The sequence below is a fragment of the Bison bison genome, unplaced genomic scaffold, assembly GCF_000754665.1.
Source record: "Bison bison bison isolate TAMUID 2011002044 unplaced genomic scaffold, Bison_UMD1.0 scf7180017864349, whole genome shotgun sequence".
NCBI classification, from domain to species: domain Eukaryota; kingdom Metazoa; phylum Chordata; class Mammalia; order Artiodactyla; family Bovidae; genus Bison; species Bison bison.
In genome coordinates, this window is record NW_011494921.1 from 8,030,542 (window position 1) to 8,050,915 (window position 20,374).

The following is a 20,374-nucleotide window of genomic DNA, read 5'->3' on the forward strand; positions in this document are numbered from 1 at the left end:
CAATACCACTTCCCAGGTGGCACTAGTGGTAAAGAAATCATCTGCCAGTTCGGGAGACATAAAAGACATGGGTTCGATCCCTGGGTTGGGAAGAGCCCCTGCCCGAGGAAACAGCAACCCACTCCAGTATTCCTGGCTGGAGAATCCCATAGTCAGAGGAGGCTGGCGGGCTACAGTCCACAGGGTCACAAAGAGTCGGACATGACTAAAGCAACTTAACACACACACACACACTGTACAAACACACACTGACATTAAAGTAAATTTTTCTAAGCTATTTGTAGCTAGAAACAAAAGAATTCACTCTTACCGCTCTTGCCCTGCAGTGTCCCAAAGCTGAAGATGCACCTTAAACGCTTTCCCTGTTGGCCCATTCGGTCCCTGTGTGTTGTAAGCCTGAAAGAATACAAATGTCGTTAGTTTATGCTGCTTTGATTTTGTCAGCATTCAAATTCCCTGGGTTCACTCCGCGTATTTTTTCTCAATTATTATAGTCAAAGTTCACAGTGGAGAATAAATATTTGCTTTTTTTCTCCTAGAAGTTATCACATATACTCTCACTTTTAAATGTCAAGTATAAGTATGTTTTTCCACATAATTTATGCATCCTGCAAACTTAAATTAGACACCTTCTGTCATTTCCTCAAGGAAGCAGCAAACAGTCGACTGAGGACCCAAGTTCGAGGTTCGAATATCAACTTTTCATTTAACTTCATAGAATCTTACTTTCTTACTGGCAAATTGAGACCCATAATCTCCTATTTTACAGAGTTACTGCAAACTTAAGTGAAATAACACATTTGAAGGAATTTTTAAAACAGTAAAATATTTTACAAGTACTTGAGTATCTTCTACTGTGGATTGGGACTTTCAAAAAGACTTAGCCATGAAATGCACACAGGATTGCTCAATAAGTTTACACAGGCTCTTCCAAGTCTTCCCTTTTTACCCATTTCTTCAAAGGCTCTTTCTAGAAAAGTTTAAATTTTATAGGTGATGGCTTTTTGAGTTCTTAATTTAAACCAAGTATAACAGTTTTCCGGAGAAGGCAATGGCACCCCACTCCAGTACTCTTGCCTGGAAAATCCCATGGACGGAGGAGCCTGGCAGGCTGCAGTCCATGGGGTCACTAAGAGTCGGACACGACTGAGCGGCTTCACTTTCACTTTTCACTTTCATGCATTGGAGAAGGAAATGGCAACCCACTCCAGTGTTCTTGCCTGGAGAATCCCAGGGACAGGGGAGCCTGGTGGGCTGCCGTCTATGGGGTCACACAGAGTCGGACACGACATAGCATAACAATTTTCATATTATCTAGCTCCCTTACTTATGGTTTAGTGAAAATATTTTCAAGGGAAAACTTTGCAAGGACTTACACCTAGATCTGTGGAGACATATGGGAAGGGAGAAGGCACACAAATACCCTGGAATGATTGGGAGCAAATTTGCTAAGACTACAGTATTGACGTTTCAGATAAGGGACAAGGACATTCTAAGAAATCATGATTTAATTTCTCAATCCTCATTTTCTTTGTTCTTTTTTATCCCCGATTCTTGAGGAATGAGTGAATTTATCTTTTAAGAAAGATTTTATTGGCGTATAGTTGCTTTACAATGTTGTACTAGTTTCTAATACGACAAATAGAGCAAAGTGAATCGGCGTTCGAGGTACGAGGGGATCGGGGACGTGAACCGGAGCGCCGCCATCTTGGCGCCCAAGCACGCCTCGGGAGGCAGCGACGGGGGCTCAGCTCCTGGGCCTATGCTCCACGCCTCACATGTCACAATATCCTTACTCCTGTCATTAGCGTCTAGCACAGCGGAAGGAAGTGGTTGTGATTCTCACTTTAACTCTCTTATCTTGAAAAATAGCATGGGTTGGTCTCACATTCTGTTCATAAGAAGCTAGTGATTGATGGCTGAGTCTACACATAAATAAAAAGGCAGCAGGACCTCACAGCGCTCATGTCCCAGCTATTTGCCAATCATCCTTTTAACCTCTTTCTTAAGCACGGGGAAATGAACACTTTGTTTTTATTGAGAAACTTAGATCAAGAGCTAATGGTTTTAGATAACGAATTCATGTTTTGAAAGATTCCTTAAGAATTCATAGGAAACACACTATATAAACCCATAAATAATTTATTTGAGTTGCTCTGTGTGCTTCTGGAGACAAGTGCCACTGGATTTTTTCTAAGCAAAACGTTATTTAGAGTTGAGACAGTAAAATATAATATTCAAATTGGATCAAAGTGACAGGTTATGAATTTCATGTGATAAAAGACACCTTGCAATGCAATAAACATATTTTCTCAATTCTTAGTTTATATATGGGAAGATCAGCAACCGGTTAACAGTATGGTTAACAACTTACCACACGTTTTTCCCGAAAGTCTATCCCGACTGTCGTGATGAACTTGGGGTTGAATTTATTGTCTGTGTATCGATAAAGAAATGTTGTCTTCCCTACCCCTGAATCTCCAAGGGCCAGGAGTTTGATCAGATAATCATAGTCCCCATCGGTCATAGTGATGGTCGTGATGGTGGGCCTGTGTTGAAGGAAAAATAAGCATTTATGATGAACACTGTTTTCTTTTGGCTTCCTTCAAAACAATGTAAATTTAGCTTTCAAAGTTATAAAATTGAGATGCCTCTATTCTGTGAAATTTTGAGTTAACTAGTTCAGAGCAGCCTCAGAACTAAGAACTCTTCCATGATTTCACTTAGTGCCTATCTTTTTACATCACGTCAGGTGAAAGGGTTAGCTTCTCAGTCGTGTCCGGCTTTTTGCGACCCCATAGAGGGCTCCTCTGTCTGTGGAATTCTCCAGGCAAGAATGCTGGGGTGGGTTGCCATTCCCTTCTCCAGGGGATCCTCCTGACCCAGGGATCGAACCCGGGTCTCCTGCATTGCAAGTAGATTCTTTACCATTTGAACCACTAGGGAAGCTCTCATGTCAGGTAATATGGAGCAAAAAGCTATGTGATACCCACCATGGATGGCCGTTGCCGAGGCAATAGTAGAACTTAAAGAGTTACAGCTTTTTTTTTAAACCAGTGTTCCTTTGGATCAGGAGTATGGTGCTCGGAAGACGAGTCACAGGGAGCAGAGAAGTACGTCCAAGAGGATGCAGGTGTGTGCAGGGAGGCTGAAATTATACATGAGTAATGGAAGGCAAAAACCTAGGGGAATATTGTGCATCTAATCCTGCAGGATGAACTTTCTGTTATGTGAATACAAAATATTCTCTCTTTAATTAAAAAAATTTAACAACGAAATGACAACCTTTAAAAACATTGATTTGAAATCATTTCAATAGCCATGTTTTAAAATCTTCTGTTTTGAAATACTAAACCCTCTGTTCTTCAGTGGCAAATCTGCTGTGTTTGGCAAATCTGCTGAATATTTTCTAGGCCTTGGAAAAAGAGGAAGAGCTATTCAGAGGCATAACTATGGTAATTCTGCTAACGTTTCTCCTGAAGGAACATCCCTTGCCATTTCTGCCACTGCCCTAAACATCTGTCTCAGTCTTCATTTCCTCCATTGTTACAATAATTACAGGCAGTAGATGCCAAAGGTTAATGTTAAATACAGTGGTGACTCCAAAACTACTGCCACGTGCTTCTGAATTACACCACCATCCACCAGACACTCGGTGCAGTGTCTGCCCTTCAGGGTGGCAAAATGATTTGCCATTTGGTACAACTGATCTGGGTTATAGAGATGGATTTGTCATATTCTATGTAGAGAAAGGCTTATGAAGATGTCCCTGGATTAGAAACATTCTCTTCTATTAGGTGATAGGGAGGAATATTCCTCCGCTTCTACAGTTTAGGAAACACTGTACTCTTCAGGACTTCTGAGGTGACCCAAATCAAATGTCAACAACAGGCTATTCCATAAAAATTGCTACATACTTCTAATCATTTTTCTACATGCAATAAAATGATGCAATTTAAACAAAACTTTGAAAATTTTATATTGTCATTTTAGCACATGGTAAAACTAAAAGGTTTCAAGCCTTTGGATAAATAACGATGAAAAAAAATAATCATGTAGTTAGCCAGCCAGAATTCTTACATTGTTTGGAAGATTTACAATGTTTTTACACCAGAATTTTCTAAAATTTGAACCCTACTGATGCTAAATCCTAATAAACGTATTATGGGTGATGGATAGCTATTCTTTAATTAGTGAATGGTTTTTGAGCACAGGTATTTTGAGAGCTGCCAATTTATATTTCTGCATTAAAGCTTTCCTCTTATAACATCATCCTTTCTTGACTGAGTGAGACTCTCAGGGTGGATGCTTGCTGACGACGAATGCACTCTTTGCCTTTTGTAATATCTATAGAAAGTATAACCACTGCTCAGGAAGAGTGCCTAGCAGCCATCCACAACCAGCCTTCCTTGATGCGGGTGTCTCCACTATTGATGTGAAATTCTTCTTAGAAAATGTCTGCCCTGATGGACTGTGTAGCAGTGACTAGTTCTGCGTTTGGATGGTACTCAATGTCTTATCAGGACTTTTTGGTTGAAGATATTGCTGCTCCTAGTCTTTAAGCCAAATGTGTTGCTAGAGGAGATTGATGCCAAAGTTGTATAGTCCCCCCCATTTAGGTTATCACCACCACCACCACTCTATCCTATTCTCTCTTTCCCCTCCAAACTTGCTCATGCGAAGCTCCTCCAAGGGTGATGAAGTCTGCCTGGCTGGTAGAATCAGATAAAACTGTTCATTCTCTTGGGAAAAAAACATTAAATTAAAATATTCTTAGATAGTTAAGTAATTAAAGCAAAATTTTTCCCCAGACACAAACCTTGATAATCAGAGGGAAGAAATTGAAGCTACTGGTTACCTAAATACAAGATAAAGTTGGAGGATACTGTGGTTTCCTGGAAAAATGAAAACAGAGTCAAGAAGATACATCAGCACATTTTAAAATTTTGCTTAAAGTCTACTGTGTTTTTTGCAATATTATTGGTGACAGTGTCACAAAAGGTTAAACCTTGAGCAAATCTAGTTAAATATTTTCAATATATAGTATCAGGTCCAAAGACGAAAATTATAAAATTCTTTTACAATTATGTGATTTTCTGAGTTCTAAAATACGTGATTTTATTTCAATAATCTATCCTTGGCACAGCAAATATAATACTGCAAAGAAAAATAGAAGCCTTGATAAGCCTTCTTTTTCCAAGAACTGGGCTAAAAACAAAGATCTGGGAAGGATGGAAAAGCTGACAAGTTTAGCAGTATTGTTTATTCCTGCATGATGACTGATAGTATTTGTAGTTCTATGAATCTAAAAGGGAAGAAAAAGCCAGAAGATTGTCATGTCTCAGGAAATGGGTCTGACTCCCTCCCTACATTATCTCTGTGACACAAACTATACCATATAAAATTACAAAAATTAATTACAAATTATTCTGTAGTCTAACTTTTGACATGGCATGCACACACTTAGAAGTTGAACAAAGATGCAAGACAATACAATATAACTGTACATGGTGGAACATGATTAGTTGATAAATGAGGCAAATAGTTGTGCTTTTTAGTTCCAACAAAACGATAGTTTTCATGGACTGCAAACGTCAGAGAAGCTTTTGTGGAGGAAGATGAACTTGCATTTAACCTTGCAGCATAGGGAGGAATGAGGTACGAGAGGAGATTCAGGACCATGTTAATCACCACTTACAGGATGGGACTGTCGCTCCTTGCCAACTACCTGACCTACCCTGCATTTCTGCCCTGACGCCACATGCAGTGCATAGACTGCCTGGGGTTGCCTCCCAATCGCATGCTGATTCAGAGTCAACGCCCCTGGCTAACGTGGATCAGTTCTACCGCAGCCCACACAGCATCTTTTCTTTAAGCGAAAGAAGGTGGAGATTTTGTGGCACTGAGCATAAATTCCACCTGAAATGAACACAAAACCTGGCACCGTGGAAAAAATTTATTCAGTGTCTTCAATAGACTATTAAAGAAACTGACATAGTGAGCTGGGTATAAGATAGCTTGCCTCCACGTTTCTTTTAAAAATAAATTTTATGACTCATTTTTTACTGTAGTGGGTAGCCGTTCCCTTCTCCAGGGGATCTTTCCAAGCCAGGGATCGAAACCAGCTCTGCCGCATTGCAGGCAGATTCTTTACCATCTGAACCACCAGGGAAGACCTCATTTCATACATATATACATATAATTGTTTTGGATTTAGTTTGTATTTTTTTTTTTTAGTTCTTTTGTATTTAGTTTGGTTCCTCTTTTACAATTATGTGATTTTCTGAGTCCTAAAATATATGATTTTATTTCAATAATCTATCCTTGGCGCAGCAAATATAACACTCCAAAGAAAAATAAAAGCCTTGATAAGCCTTCTTTTTCCAAGAACTGGGCTAAAAAAATAAAAAGATCTGGGAAGGATCAAAAAGCTGACAAGTTTAGCAGTATTGTTTATTCCTGTGCGATGACTGACAGTATTTGTAGTTCTATGAATCTAAAAGGGAAGAAAAAGCCAGAAGATTGTCATGCCTCAGGAAATGGGTCTGACTCCTCCCTACATTATCTCTGTGTCACAGACTACACCACAAGAGCCACAGGCCTTTTAGACACAGAAACAGCAGCGTCTTCCTCAGAGCCTTTTGTGGGACAGTGAGAGGCTGGGAGGAGTAGGGAAGAGTTCAAAACACCCATGAGGCTCTGTTTAATGAAGCATCTTAAAGGTAGAAGGAAATCTAAGTAATTATGTGGTCTAGCCTTTAGTTTGGGCTTCCCCAGTGGCTCAGTGGTAAAGTGCAATGCAGGAGACATAGGAGACGAAGGTTCAATCCCTGGGTTGGGAAGATCCCCTGGAGAAGGGTATGGCAACCCACTCCAGTATTCTTGCCTGGAGAATCCCATGGACAGAGGAGCCTGGTGGGCTACAGTCCAAGGGGTTGCAGAGCTGGACACGACTGAAGTGACTGAGCACACGTGCACAGCCTTTAATTTACAGATGAGAAATCATGTGTAGGGAAGTTGCATAATTTATGGGGTGACGGTTTCTAATAGAGGAAACCCCGAGACTGCTGTTCATGATTTGAAATGGAAAGTGAGTTACAAAGGTAGAAAGTAGAAATATTTTCATTTTATAGGGGAGAGGAGCTTTCTCTGGAAACATGATTTTCATGGTCGGACTATCTCAAATGAGGTTGCCCGTTCTCTCTCTCTCTCTTTTGACCCTCTTATGTTTCATTCTTGTTCGACATAAATTCCATTAGCTCAGGAATTCACTTTCCTTGACCACTGCTAGAACCACAGAGTCCAGTACAGTGGTTGGTATATAGGAGGAGCTCAATACATACGTGTGTGCACGCTAAGTCACTTCAGTCCTGTCTGACTCTTCATGGCCCCATGGACTGTAGCCTCCCAGGCTCCTCTGTCCATGGAATTTCGCAAACAAGAATACTGGAATGGGTTGCCATTTCCTTCTCCAGGGGATCTTCCCGACCCAGGGATCAAACCTGGGTCCCTTTATGTCTCCTGCATCGGCAGGTGCGCTCTTTACCACTCATGCCACCTGGGAGAGGGCCAGTACATACGTGTTAGTGTGTAAGTCTATTTAAGCTTCTCACAGCCACACCAGTGTGATGATTAACAATATTTATCTTTGAATAGTTGGTGGAAGTGGTGTCTCTCCAAGTTCAGAACATGGATTCTCCTTCCTTCCTCACCTATAAAGTGAATATTTAGATGAAATAATGACCTTGTTAGTTTCCATGTCTGGCTTCCTGAGCTTATTTTTCTATTTTAAGTTGCACGAGAGTATAAAAACTTCCTCAGAACAGAATATCTTTAGAGGAACAGTTTCAAATAACCTGGGAAGAGGGAAAGTACAAAGGAACTATAATTTTTGAAAGTAAGATTTGCGTTGGCAGAGAATATATAAACTTGTCAGTTGAAGAGTTCAGAGCTCAGAGCATGGGCTCCTCCATGAGAGCATCCATTTGTCCACCTAACACCCGGTGGCACATTCTGTTTTGCATGGTTCTGCGGTAAGACTCTGACTTCTCTAGCAAGGAGCTTAACCAACGCTACAGATATGTGTTGATGACTACTACACAAACAGGCTGACCCATGCAAACTTAGCTGGTTCCATAAATAACAACTTTAAGAACATCCCGACAAGCTACGACCTTGTGATCTGAACTAATTAAACCATAAAAAACAACTTAATATCTTAAGGTACTTCGGAAAGCTTAAAATGGTAGACAAATAAAATATCACTGATATTGCTTTGCATTCAGTGTAGATGGTTTCAATAAAATAAAACTAGCAAGCATAAAATGGACAGCTGTTGAATATTTTCTCATTTATGTTTATTTGATGGGTTTGTGTTGGCCTGCAGTAAGAGCATTTGAGGTCTGGGACTCTCCGAGCAAGCTCTTCATTATCTGAATGATAGCCTGAAGGTGGTTCTCATTAACTGACCTTGAAATACAGCTTCCTATAACCACATGCATGTCCAGGATGGTAGAGTTAAATTATGGATGGCTGGAGTACTCTAGGGACCTTCAGCCTTGCATCAGTACAACAGAAGGCATGTTCTGGAAGGAAGAAAGCTGAAGGAGAGGGGGTGTAAATTAAAAACAAATAAACATTCTCTATAGTGCATTCTATAACATTTTGTTCTTTTAGCAAGGTTTACTAAAGATAATTTTTACTTCCATATTTCCTAAGGGCTATTTAGAATTAATGGATGTGAGCCTGTATGGAAGATTCAAACCAAATTGCAAACATAAATTAACATCAACTTAACTGAACAACTTTTACTTACGTTGACAGGGGTCAATGTGTCTCCTGGAGCAATCAAATCTATTTTTAAAAGTGCGTTCATTTTGTTTCATTCTATGGTCAAGGGATATAATATAACAGAGATAAACCAAGAATTCATTGAGCTCATGCACACTGAAAATAAAGGGTAAAAATTCTAACCCAGGTCAGCCTTAAATTGTTTTTTTTCCTCCATTGATATATCATTGTTCTCACAAACTAACCACACTTCTGAACCAATGAATACTTTTATTTCTCTAAAATTCTTTTTTCTGTAAGATAACATTTTTCCCTTTAGTATAATTTTGTGGTATCTTTTGAAACTGTATGGATTTCCCTTTTACTTTTTTTAATGAGAACTTCCAAACATATACAAAGTTTGAGAGAATAGTAGTGTACCCCCATATACTGAGTGCCCAGCTTCTAAATTACCGGTACATGGCCAATTTTGTTTCATGTTTCCAAAACTCTCCCTTTACCAGATTACTTTGAAGCAAATTCCAGAGCATCATAACAATTTTTTTTCATGAATAATTCAATATAAATCTGAATGTCAACTAAACACTGACATCGTGCTTACCTATAGAGAAGACTGTCAGACATTTGGCTTTCTGCATATTTGATAGTCAGAAGCCATATCCTATACTGTTCTAGCCTGTGTTTCTTTTACAATGATCAAAGTCAAGTTTCTTTTCATATGGTTAAAGGTTATTTGTATTCCTTTTTTTTTGTGAATGGAAGGTTCACATGTCTTGTTCAATTTTTAAAATGGTTTTTTTTCTCCTATTTTTAGAAGTTCTTCATGTCTTTGGGATATTAACACTTTGCTATTTAAGTTGCAAATACTTTCCCTCATTTGTCTCTTTACTTTGCTTGTGATATTTATGCTACCCAAAAGATTTTTATTTTTGCTGTTGATGTTTGGGGGAGGAGAAATCAAATTCTGAATGGCAGGAATTCACTTGTGTGTTCTTTGGCTACTTACATGGTTTTAATTTTATGTTTAAATATCTAACTCACCTGGAATTTACCCAAAATATGTTATGAAAAGTTGATTCAAACATATTTTTATTGTTATCCAAATACAACTTATGTACAAATTCATCTTCTCATCACTGATTTAAGGAACTACTTTTGTCACAAAATAAAATTTCATACACAGTTGAGTGTATTCCTAGATTATTCTTCTCTGTTCCCATCGTCTGACTGTCTCTTCATGCAGCACCAGTTTAAATGTGATTATTCATAAAATGTTTAATATCTGAAAAAGTTATCCCTTTCTTATTGTTCCTCTTTTCTTAACATCTTTACAATATTAAATTTTCTTATCCCCAAACATATGTCTTCCATGTGGTCAAGTCATCTATTGTGACTTTCAGGATGACTTTATGGTTTTTCTAATACAAATTTTGGATATTTTTGTTAAGTTCACAATGAAGTATTTTATTTTTTCATTTGCTTTTGTAAGGGATTCATCTGTTAACTTTTGCCTATTATTGTTTTCCTGTTTTTATGAAGATTGTTGACTTCTTCATATTGATTTTATTACCCAATGCTTTGCCAAAATTCCTTACTATTTTAGTGTTTTTTCAACTCATTATTTTGAATTTTCTAGATGTACAATTATATCATTGATTAACAGATATACCTTCCTTTCAAATTTTTATGCTTCTATTCGTTTTTTCTTATCTTTTTTCATTGGCTGATGCCTCTACTATAAAGGTAAAGAATAGTAGAGATAGTAGACATCCTTGTTTCTGATTTTAGTTAGAAATTCTCTTGTGTTTTCCCATTAAGGAATATGCTGGCTGTTTTTAACATGAGTGGATATTGAATTTGTCAATTATTCTTTCTTTTTCTATTGAGATGATCTTCCGGTTTTTCTCCTTAGCTTAATTTTATTGATAGATTTCCCTACAGAGCAATACTTTACCTTTCTGAAATAAATTTCACTTGTTCAGAGTGTAATATGGGCTTTTAATGTGCTGTTGGGTTATGTTACTTACATTTTAACTTTTTATCAGTTTTAATAAGTAAGATTTATCCTGTTTTTGTAATAATCTTTGCTTTTGAGCTTTACATTGTAATCATTTCATTGAGAGGATATGAAAGTTTTCCTTCTTTTTCTGTACACTAGAGTAGTTTAAGTATTATGGAGGTTATTTGATCTTTAAATGTTTGAAAGAATTTTCATGTGAAACCATCTTGTCTGGGTGATTTGTGTGTTTTGTTTGGAGGGAGAGGATTAAATTAGTCTCTATTTCTTCTCTGGTAATTGGTCCATTTAATCCTTCTCCAGTAGGATCAGTTTTGCAAAGTTGTAATTTTGTAGAACATTAATCATTTCATCCAAAATTTCAAATGTACTTTATGGAGTTGTACAAACTACTCTCATAATGATTTTTAAAATATTCTGTTTTGATAGTCATTTTTCCACCTGACATTTCTAATTCTGTATACTTGTACTTATTTGTGTAAGGCTTTAGAAAATCAATGAAAGAAAGTACCAGTCTTATTACCTCGAGTTTATTTTAATTTTCATATTATAGCCCATTGTGCAGTAATCTTCTTTTCTACTGTCATTAAATTTCTCTTAGAATGCCCAACTCTAACCCTACTCTTTCTTTTCAACTCAAATCATATCCACACTTTCCTTGTTCATGAGTTACTACATTTCTCCAATTTTATTCTTGTTTCTCTGTGCCCAGAAGGGACAGAGAACTCTGGGGTCAAGATCCAGTAGACCTTGAAATTCTGGACTTGAAACTGCTAAAGCCCAAATTTGCTCAGTGAGTATTCTTAAAACCCCACAGCTTGCCAATAATTCTCACAATCAAGGTCAGGATACAGCTGCTTCTTGGTCTAAGACATTTTTACCTGAATTGAAAGAGCTTTTAAATCATTCTGTTTACTAATATTGATCCATTTAGATCAATGCTTTTTGTGTGTTTCCCTAACATTGGATCATTACAGATCAGCTGGAGCCTGCCAAACACAAAGCTATTTTGTCCCCAGTTGTAGCATCATATTGACATATGTTCTAAATGGAATATTTCTGAAAAGGACATGAGAACAATGGCCTAGCATTATTCCTGGGGCTCACATGTACACTGAGTAGAAAGCAAACCCCTTACTGGTATGTGGTTAAAAACACTGTTTAGAAAACATGACTCAAATCTCGGGGTAGTTAAAGCAATTCAGGCTTTTGGCTTTAAATGGTCAACAGGAATAAAATAGTACTTTACAAATCTGCTGTTTCAGATTCAGAGAAACCTCTAAAAGCTCGTACTTATATTTTTTAATGCTGATAAACTGAAATCCCCCTTAAAAAAGAGAACTTCACAGCCTTCTTGGAAACCTAAATGTTTGCAGTCCCAAAGTGTGTGCAGGGTCATTCTGAGGGCACAGGCCTTGAAGCTCACGGATGTTGTCACTGACTTGTCACCTCACCTTGTTGGCACAGGAAATAACTGGGCTACAGTTTCTCTAGCTCTCATACGATCTCCTTATTTAGCTTCTTGAAATCCTAGACTGAGTGTGTGTGCAGCTTCACAGAGAAGGCATAGCCCCTTCAGCAAGTCATCTGCATCCCTGAGTTTAGAGGTGGCGAAGACACAAGCACGTTCCAGGCTTCCTTCTGGATTCCTTGTGGATTTCCCCGTTTGATCTTGCTCTGACTTCATGTCCATCTTTCTTTCCTGACCCTGGTTCTGATGACTTCAGGTACAACACAACATAGAAAGGCAATAGGCTTACACAGACTGCCTAACCAACTCCCACAGCTGTGTAAAATCCAATCTGATTAATAAAGCTCATGTTCTGTATCCCTTACAGTGATTCTACTTTTTTGAATGAAAACATTCAAATGCTGTCATGCTAGAGAAGAATCTTGAGAGTCCCTTGGACTGCACGGAGATCAAACCAGTCAATCCCAAAGGAAATCAGTCCTGAATATTCATTGGAAGGACTGATGCTGAAGATGAAACTCCAATACTCTGGCCACCTGAGGCAAAGAGTTGACTCACTGGGAAAGACCCTGATGCTGAGAAAAATTGAGGGCGGGAGGAGAAGGGAGTGACAGAGGATGAAATGGTTGGATGGCATCACCGACTCAATGCACATGAGTTTGAGCAAGCTCTGGAGATAGTGATGGACAGAGAGGCCTGGCGTGCTGCAGTCCATGGGGTCACAAAGAGTTGGACATGACTGAGCGACTGAACAACAACAACAATTCAAATGCTTGAATGTTGAGAATCTCACTTCAGGTATATATGCCTTTTTTTGAGGTTTCGGAAATTGAATAATTGACACACTTATAGTTAATATAGTATCATGAAAAGTAAACCTATTTCATCTTGGATCTCCTATATATGCTATGCTTAGTCACTCAGTTGTGTCTGAATCTTTGTGACCCCATGGACTATAGCCTGCCAGACTCCTCTGTCCATGGGGATTCTGGAGGCAAGAACACTAGAGTGGGTTGCAATGCCCTCCTCCAGGGGATCTTCCCAACCCAGGGATCGAACCCAGGTCTCCTGCATTGCAGGCAGATTCTTTAGCATCTAAGCCTCCAGGGAAGCACTATATAACTTACTACAAATTCATAAATTCTAATTTTGAAAAACAGCCACGTAATTCCCACATTAAGGATTGCTTGGATATCCTGATAAGCAGCTGAGAGGGTCTCTCAGTGAACTATCCAGTAGCTGAAGTGTTTGTTGTTTATTCCATGGCAGTATTTCTAGATCTACTGCAAGTTAGTTTTAAGCCTTATGGTTATGGCCATTTCCCTCCAAAAATTTACACACATGAGCTAATGTACACAGATGAGCTAATGTACACATTAGCCTTCACCTCAACATTGATGATTTAAAGGAAGAAGTTGGCTTCTAGCCCAGTTTTCAATATATTAAGCCAATGGGAGAATAATCCTTTTATGGCTTGGAATAAGAGCTTCTGTATATATTAGTCTTGAGTTTAAGACTTCATGGAATTCAGAATAGTAATGAGAAACTTCACAGATAGTGTCTACAATGTTACAATGTAGGATTTTACGATTGCTTCTGCAGATAGATAAGAAGGACACTTGGGCAATTCTAGTGGATTTTACCAATTAACAGAAGTTTCATATAAATATGATAATTTTTACCAAAGAGCGATTTGCAACTATGAATAAAAAAATGCCACACACAGGACAACTGCAGCAAAAATAACAAAAATATCAAATAAAAAAAGGACTACTTGTGATAATTCAGTCATAGAACAGCCAAAATAATCTAAACCAAAGGAGAAAACGTTGGAAGATTCATACTTCCCCATTTCAAAACTTACTACAAAATTATAGTAGATAATATAATGTGGCACTGGCCTCAAAGTAGCCATACAGATCAATGGAATAGAATTGAGAGTCTGGAAATAAACTTTTACATTTATGGTCATTTGTGGTAAGAAGGCCAAGACAATTCAATGGGGAAAGAATAGTTTTATTTCAACAAATGGTGGCATGGCAACTAGTCAACCACATTCAAAATAATGAATTTGGACTGCTGCCTTATACCATACCCAAAAATTAACAGAAAATGGATCATAGACCTATATGCAAGACCTAAAATTGTGAAATGCTTAAAAGAAAACATAGGAGTACTTATTCACAACCTTAAATTGGACAGTGCTTTCTTGGATATAACACCAAAAGTACGAGTAACAAAAAATAGATAGATGAATGTTAGCACAATTGCAAACTTTTTTCTTCAAGAGACACCATGAGACAAATTAAAATACAACTCCCAGACTGGGCAAGAATAGTTGCAAATCATATTTCTGATGAGGAATTTTAATCCAAACTATAATAAAAAGACAACCCAATTTAAAAATGGACAAAGGATTTGAATAGAGATATTTCTCCAAATATTATTTTCACATGGCCAATGAGTACATGAAAAGATACTAAGATAGCATTTGTTTCCCTGGAGAAGGGAATGACAACTCACCCCAGTATTCTTGCCTGGAGAATTTCATGCACAGAGGACCCTAGTGGGCTACAGTCCATGGGTCACAATGAGTCAGACGTGACCGACCGAATAACACCAGCGTCAGTTACCAGAAAAGCACAAGTCAAAACCACAATCAAATGCCACTTCCCACCCACTAGGATGGCTATCATAAAAACAGACGGCATCAAGTGCTGGCAGAGAGGTGGAGAAACGGGGCGCTCCCATGTCACTGGTGGGCATGCGAGACGGCACAGCCACACTGGAAAGCAGTCTGGCACTTTCTCAAACAGTTAACCATACAGTGATCCTGCTGCTGCTGCTGCTAAGTCACTTCAGTCGTGTCCGACTCTGTGCGACCCCACAGACAGCAGCCCACCAGGCTCCCCCATCCCTGGGATTCTCCAGGCAAGAACACTGGAGTGGGTTGCCATTTCCTTCTCCAATGCATGAAAGTGAAAAGTGAAAGTGAAGTCACTCAGTCGTGTCCGAGTCTTCGAGACCCCACGGACTGTAGCCCATCAGGCCCCTCCGTCCATGGGATCTCCCAGGCAAGAGCACTGGAGTAGGGTGCCATTGCCTTCTCCAATGCATGAAAGTGAAAAGTGAAAGTGAAGTCACTCAGTCGTGTCCGACTCTTAGAGACCCCACGGACTGTAGCCCATCAGGCCCCTCCGTCCATGGGATCTCCCAGGCAAGAGCACTGGAGTAGGGTGCCATTGCCTTCTCCATACAGTGACCCTAAGACCCACCAGTCCACCCCTAGGTCTGTATTCAAAGAAATGAAAACGTACGGCCACACAAAAAAACTGAAAATAACCCAAATGTCCACCTAAGGATGAACGCATATACAAAACGTGGCCTCTCCACACAATGGGCTATTACTCAGCCACAGAAAGAGAAGAAGTACAAAGGCATGTGACAACACAGAAGGACTCGAAAACATTATTCTAAGTGAAAGGAGCCAGGAACAAAATGCTACCTATTTTATAGTTCTGTTTGTATGAAGTGTCATAGAGACAGAACGCAAATCTGCATGTGCCAGGGGGTGCAGAGAAGAAGAATGGGGAAATTACTGCTGATGGGTATAAGGATTTGGGGGACAAATGATGAAAATTCTGGATTTAGATATTAGTGGTGACACCGCTTCCTGAATATATAAAAATCCATTGAATTACTTCAAAAGGGGAGACTTTCAGGTATGTGAATTATATCTCAATAAAACTATTATTTTAAAAAGCCAACTGTAAGATGACTATGTTTTATATTAAAAACTATTGGTTGGGCCTAGTTCCAGTACCACCATCTAGGTAATAATTGATATTTGTTTACAATGAAGCCACTTCCTAGCAAATGTCCCGTGTATTCAGACAGTAACATCCTCCTAAAGCCTAGGGAAAGGGGCCTGTAGAATATACTCCAGGAATTACATTCCTGAGACCCTACGATCCTTTTCAGCAACCCACTCTAGTATAGAAAAACCTAATGGTCAGGAAAGCAGTCAGTTTATCTAATCTGATCCTGTTACAGTTGACAGCAATTTCCTCTTGGTGATTGTCATCAGCAAAGCTTAGCACGCAGCTGGTAGATTCCTTCTCTGGCTGACACCCATTGTCACAATGCCCTTAATATGGTTTCTGAGCTGAGTGTACTTTTATTCCCTTACATATTCTAAATTTTGCTTCCCTGAAAATTTTCAGCCCCAAATCGTTACTTTATTCACTCTAAACACTACATCACTGAGATGTTGCATAAATATTTGGATCAAATAAATTAAGCTTCAAGACTTTTTTGCAAGATTTAATATTTGACCTAAAAACCTTTCCTATTTATCTCCATAAATGGACTACATGACTTACTTCTTTAAAGAAGTCATACTTTTTTTTTTTTTTTTAAATGCTCTCCTACACACAGAGTCAGGCACGACTGAAGTGACTTAGCAGCAGCAGCAGATGCTTTTAGACAGGACTTCAGCCAGGAAGCAATAAAAAGAAAAATAAGTCCCTGAAATTCTGCAAAGCCTTACATGGAAAGAATCTTTGACATATTACATCTCTTCCAGGCAGGAAAATCTTGTGATGCAATAAATCAGATTAGGAAGCAAACCCAAAGAGGCCAATGCTTTCCCTGAGATCTATCAGCAAGATCGGAAAATAGGTTTTTCCAACTTAGTGGTTCTCAAACTTGGCTGCTTTTAAAATTCCCTTTTGCCTGGGCCAGAGCCCAAACCACATAAATCTGAATCCTGATGGTGAGACAAAAGTGTTAGTATTTTTTGATACTCCTCAAATGGTTCCAATATGCAGCCTCCTTTGAGACCCACTGCTTTACTTCCTAGCCCAGGGACTCCCCACAGCCAGTGAATGACTCCTAATCTGGAAGTAATCTCAGCCTCATCCTGTAGTAAACAGAAGAGTGGACCGCCTTCATAAAGACATCTCTTTTCCTAAGACAGTGACTGGGTAGAAAGATGGTCCTTTCCTACTATAGGTCTCTGCTTCAATGGGCCAGCCAGCACCTGTCACAGAACTGATTCTTACCCTTATCATGACAAGGACATGTCATCCTCTATGTCTGAGGTCAATATATCTCTTTTCTCTGTAGAGTTATGTGATGCATGAAAGTACATTAAGTATATACATGTAAACTAAAGTTTCTACTCTTAAACCATGTCTTCATATTAAAAAAAGACATGATTTCCAACTAAAGAGATGTTTGTTGAATAAGATGTTTTACTAACTTTCCAGTGGAGAAGGAAATGGCAACCGACTCCAGTACTCTTGCCTGGAAAATTCCATGGATGGAGGAGCCTGGTACACTACAGTCCATGGGGTCACAGAGTCGGACACAACCGAGCGACTTCACTTTCTTTCTTTCTATAGTTCCTTTTGGAGAGGGAAATGGCAACCCACTTCAGTGTTCTTTCCTGGAGAGTCCCATGGACGGAGGGGCCTGGTGGGCTACGGTCTGTGGGGTTGCAGAGAGTTGGACACGACTGAGCAACTAACACACACACACACAAAGTTTCCAGACTTTGGCCTAATAGTCTTACAAATTGGGTTCATTTTCCAGCTGGTTGCTGCTTTGAGAAAGTCATGACAAATCGCTACTGCTTTGCTTCATTATCTGAGAAAGGACACACTAATCAAAATATCTGCCCACAAAGGCTTCCTCTCAGACATGTGAGGAAGCCAAATTAGATAGCATCTAGGAGTTCACAGGCAGATATCTATGGAAATAAAACGAGGGCCATATTATTACAATTTTTCCCTTAAACACAATTCTAGACAACTCCAGAGCCATACAATTCCAAGAATAAGAAAGATTAAAAAGTACAATGCTTCGTTATGGGAAAAAATGTTGCTTGGTCATTATTTTAGCCAATATTTAACAAGATGGGTTTTATTACCATGACAAATGTGGAAAAAGAGAGATTATATCTACAAAGAATGAAGAGGCCCACGTGCATGCTCAGATGCTTCAGTCATGTCCTACTCTCTATGACACTATGGACTGTAGCCCGCTAGGCTCCTCTGTCAGTGGGATTCTCCAGGCAAGAATACTGGAGTGGGTTGCCATGACCTCCCACAGGGGATCTTCCCGACCCAGGGATTGAACCTGCGTCTCCTGCATCTGCTACATTGCAGAAAGATTCTTTACCCACTGAGCCACCTGGGAAGCCTGTGGTCCACAGGAAGTGCTCATTTGTCTCACAAGGGCGCTTTCCACATTATGTAGATGCTTATGTTAACTGAAGTGTCTACATTGGAATTTTATTTCTGCAATAGATATGATCTGAGGCCGAACAGAAAATTTTAAAACGGCCATTCCATGTGGTTCTTAATGTGGTTGGGGAGAAAAATCGACAAATATCCAGTCCCTTTCTCTGATAACTTAAATGAAATGAGGTCTACATCAGAAAATCTAGGGCTCTAACTCTGACAGGTGTTGAGAGGAGAGAGAAAAACTCCGGAAGAGGGATATGCAAGTGGAAGCAAACATAATTGGGAGGGCTTCCTAGAAGGGGTGGGATGAGAGCTGGAGTTTGATGGGGCAAGGAGAGATAGAAGGACTGGGATGAGGACATTCACTGCTCTTGGAGGCAGCACATGCACCCTCGGGCACTGGCTGCAGGAAGCTTGGCTTTGGCCTTCCCTGGTGACTCAGATGGTAAAGAATCCGCCTGCAATGAGGGAGACCTGGGTTCGATCCCTGGGTTGGGAAGAGCCCCTGGAGGAGGATATTGCAATCCACTCCGGTATTCTTGCCTGGAGAATCCCCATGGACAGAGGAGCCTGATGGGCTACTGTCCATGGGGTCGCAGAGAGTCGGACATGACTGAGTGACTAAGCGTTGAAGCAGAAGCAGCTTTCTGGGGACCCGTGGCTGATGCGGTTGGATCTGAAGGATCCAGTGTTGACTGTAAGCAGTGTAGTAGTGCAGGATGGAGTCCACAGCCTTTGTTTGCAAGTTCAATGATAGCTATTTACCAGTGGCTCAGTGGTAAAGAATCTATCTGCCAATGTAGGCCGGGTTTGATCCCTGGGTCAGGAATATCCCCTGGAGAAGGAATGGCAACCCACTCTAGTATTATTACCTGGAAAATCCCATGGACAAAGGAACTTGGTGGGCTACAGTCCACATGGGGTCACAAAAGAGTCAGACACCATTTAGCAACTAACCACCACCAACAAATAAAACAATGTGGCCTCAGACAAATTATTTATCTCCTTATTCCTAGGACCCTTATCTGAAGCTATAAGTAGGTAAAAATATCTGACTCAATGCATTCAGTCAGGAGGAATGCCCCTTTACTCTAGACTTGCCAAGAAACAGAGAACAATAAAAAAATGTTTTGATCAATGGCACAAGGTAGCAAAAACACACAGTGAATCATCAACTGACACAGATCACTTTATAGTCTAACATGAAGTTACCAAATTTCTCAGAACAAAGGTGGTATAGAAATCCCAAGGAGAAGGCAAGGCTGTATTTTTAAAAGCCAGGTCTTACTGCTTCTTAACAAAGCACTAGATTAATTCAGCCACTTTATCCCTGCTGGAGCTCTGATAAAAAATACAATATGTCAACAGTGACTAATTACAACATTAATGAGTCTATTGTTTACTTCCTGGCAGTAACCTAATCAACCAACCAACCACGTCTTAACTTCATCTAGCATTTTCCAATATCCAACATTTATAATTTGTCTTAGACAACTTTCACCTCCAGCTGCTACTGATGTGAAAAGAAAAGTCATCATCAGCACAAGGACATTTATACCTACCGCCTTTTCCTGGAGAAGGCAATGGCACCCCACTCCAGTACTCTTGCCTGGAAAATCCCATGGATGGAGGAGCCTGGTAGGCTGCAGTCCATGGGGTCGCAAAGAGTCGGACACGACTGAGCGACTTCACTTTCACTTTTCAGTTTCATGCATTGGAGAAGGAAATGGCAACCCACTCCAGTGTTCTTTGCCCGGAGAATCCCAGGGAAGGAGGAGCCTGGTGGGCTGCCATCAATGGGGTCGCACAGAGTCGGACACGACTGAGGCGACTTAGCAGTTAGCAGCA

The 20,374-nt window shown here is 39.7% G+C and overlaps 1 protein-coding gene across 10 annotated transcripts in view; it reads right to left on the reverse strand.

Annotated features, from left to right (window-relative positions):
* Positions 1-20,374, reverse strand: part of RAB27B (RAB27B, member RAS oncogene family) — a 178,853-nt gene that overhangs the window by 16,363 nt on the left and 142,116 nt on the right. For 2 of the 10 annotated variants that reach the window (XM_010854794.1, XM_010854795.1), the window contains 4 exons: positions 8,470-8,600; positions 4,820-4,895; positions 2,375-2,549; positions 311-396 (listed from right to left, as the gene is read on the reverse strand). In XM_010854794.1, the coding sequence (XP_010853096.1) occupies positions 311-396; positions 2,375-2,527 (239 nt within the window). In that variant the 5' untranslated portion in view covers positions 2,528-2,549; positions 4,820-4,895; positions 8,470-8,600. Of the gene's footprint in view, positions 1-310; positions 397-2,374; positions 2,550-2,993; positions 3,149-4,819; positions 4,896-7,343; positions 7,365-8,469; positions 8,601-14,801; positions 15,168-20,374 lie in introns of those variants that run through there. The other 8 variants (XM_010854799.1, XM_010854798.1, XM_010854800.1 and 5 more) reach the window with 6 other exon arrangements.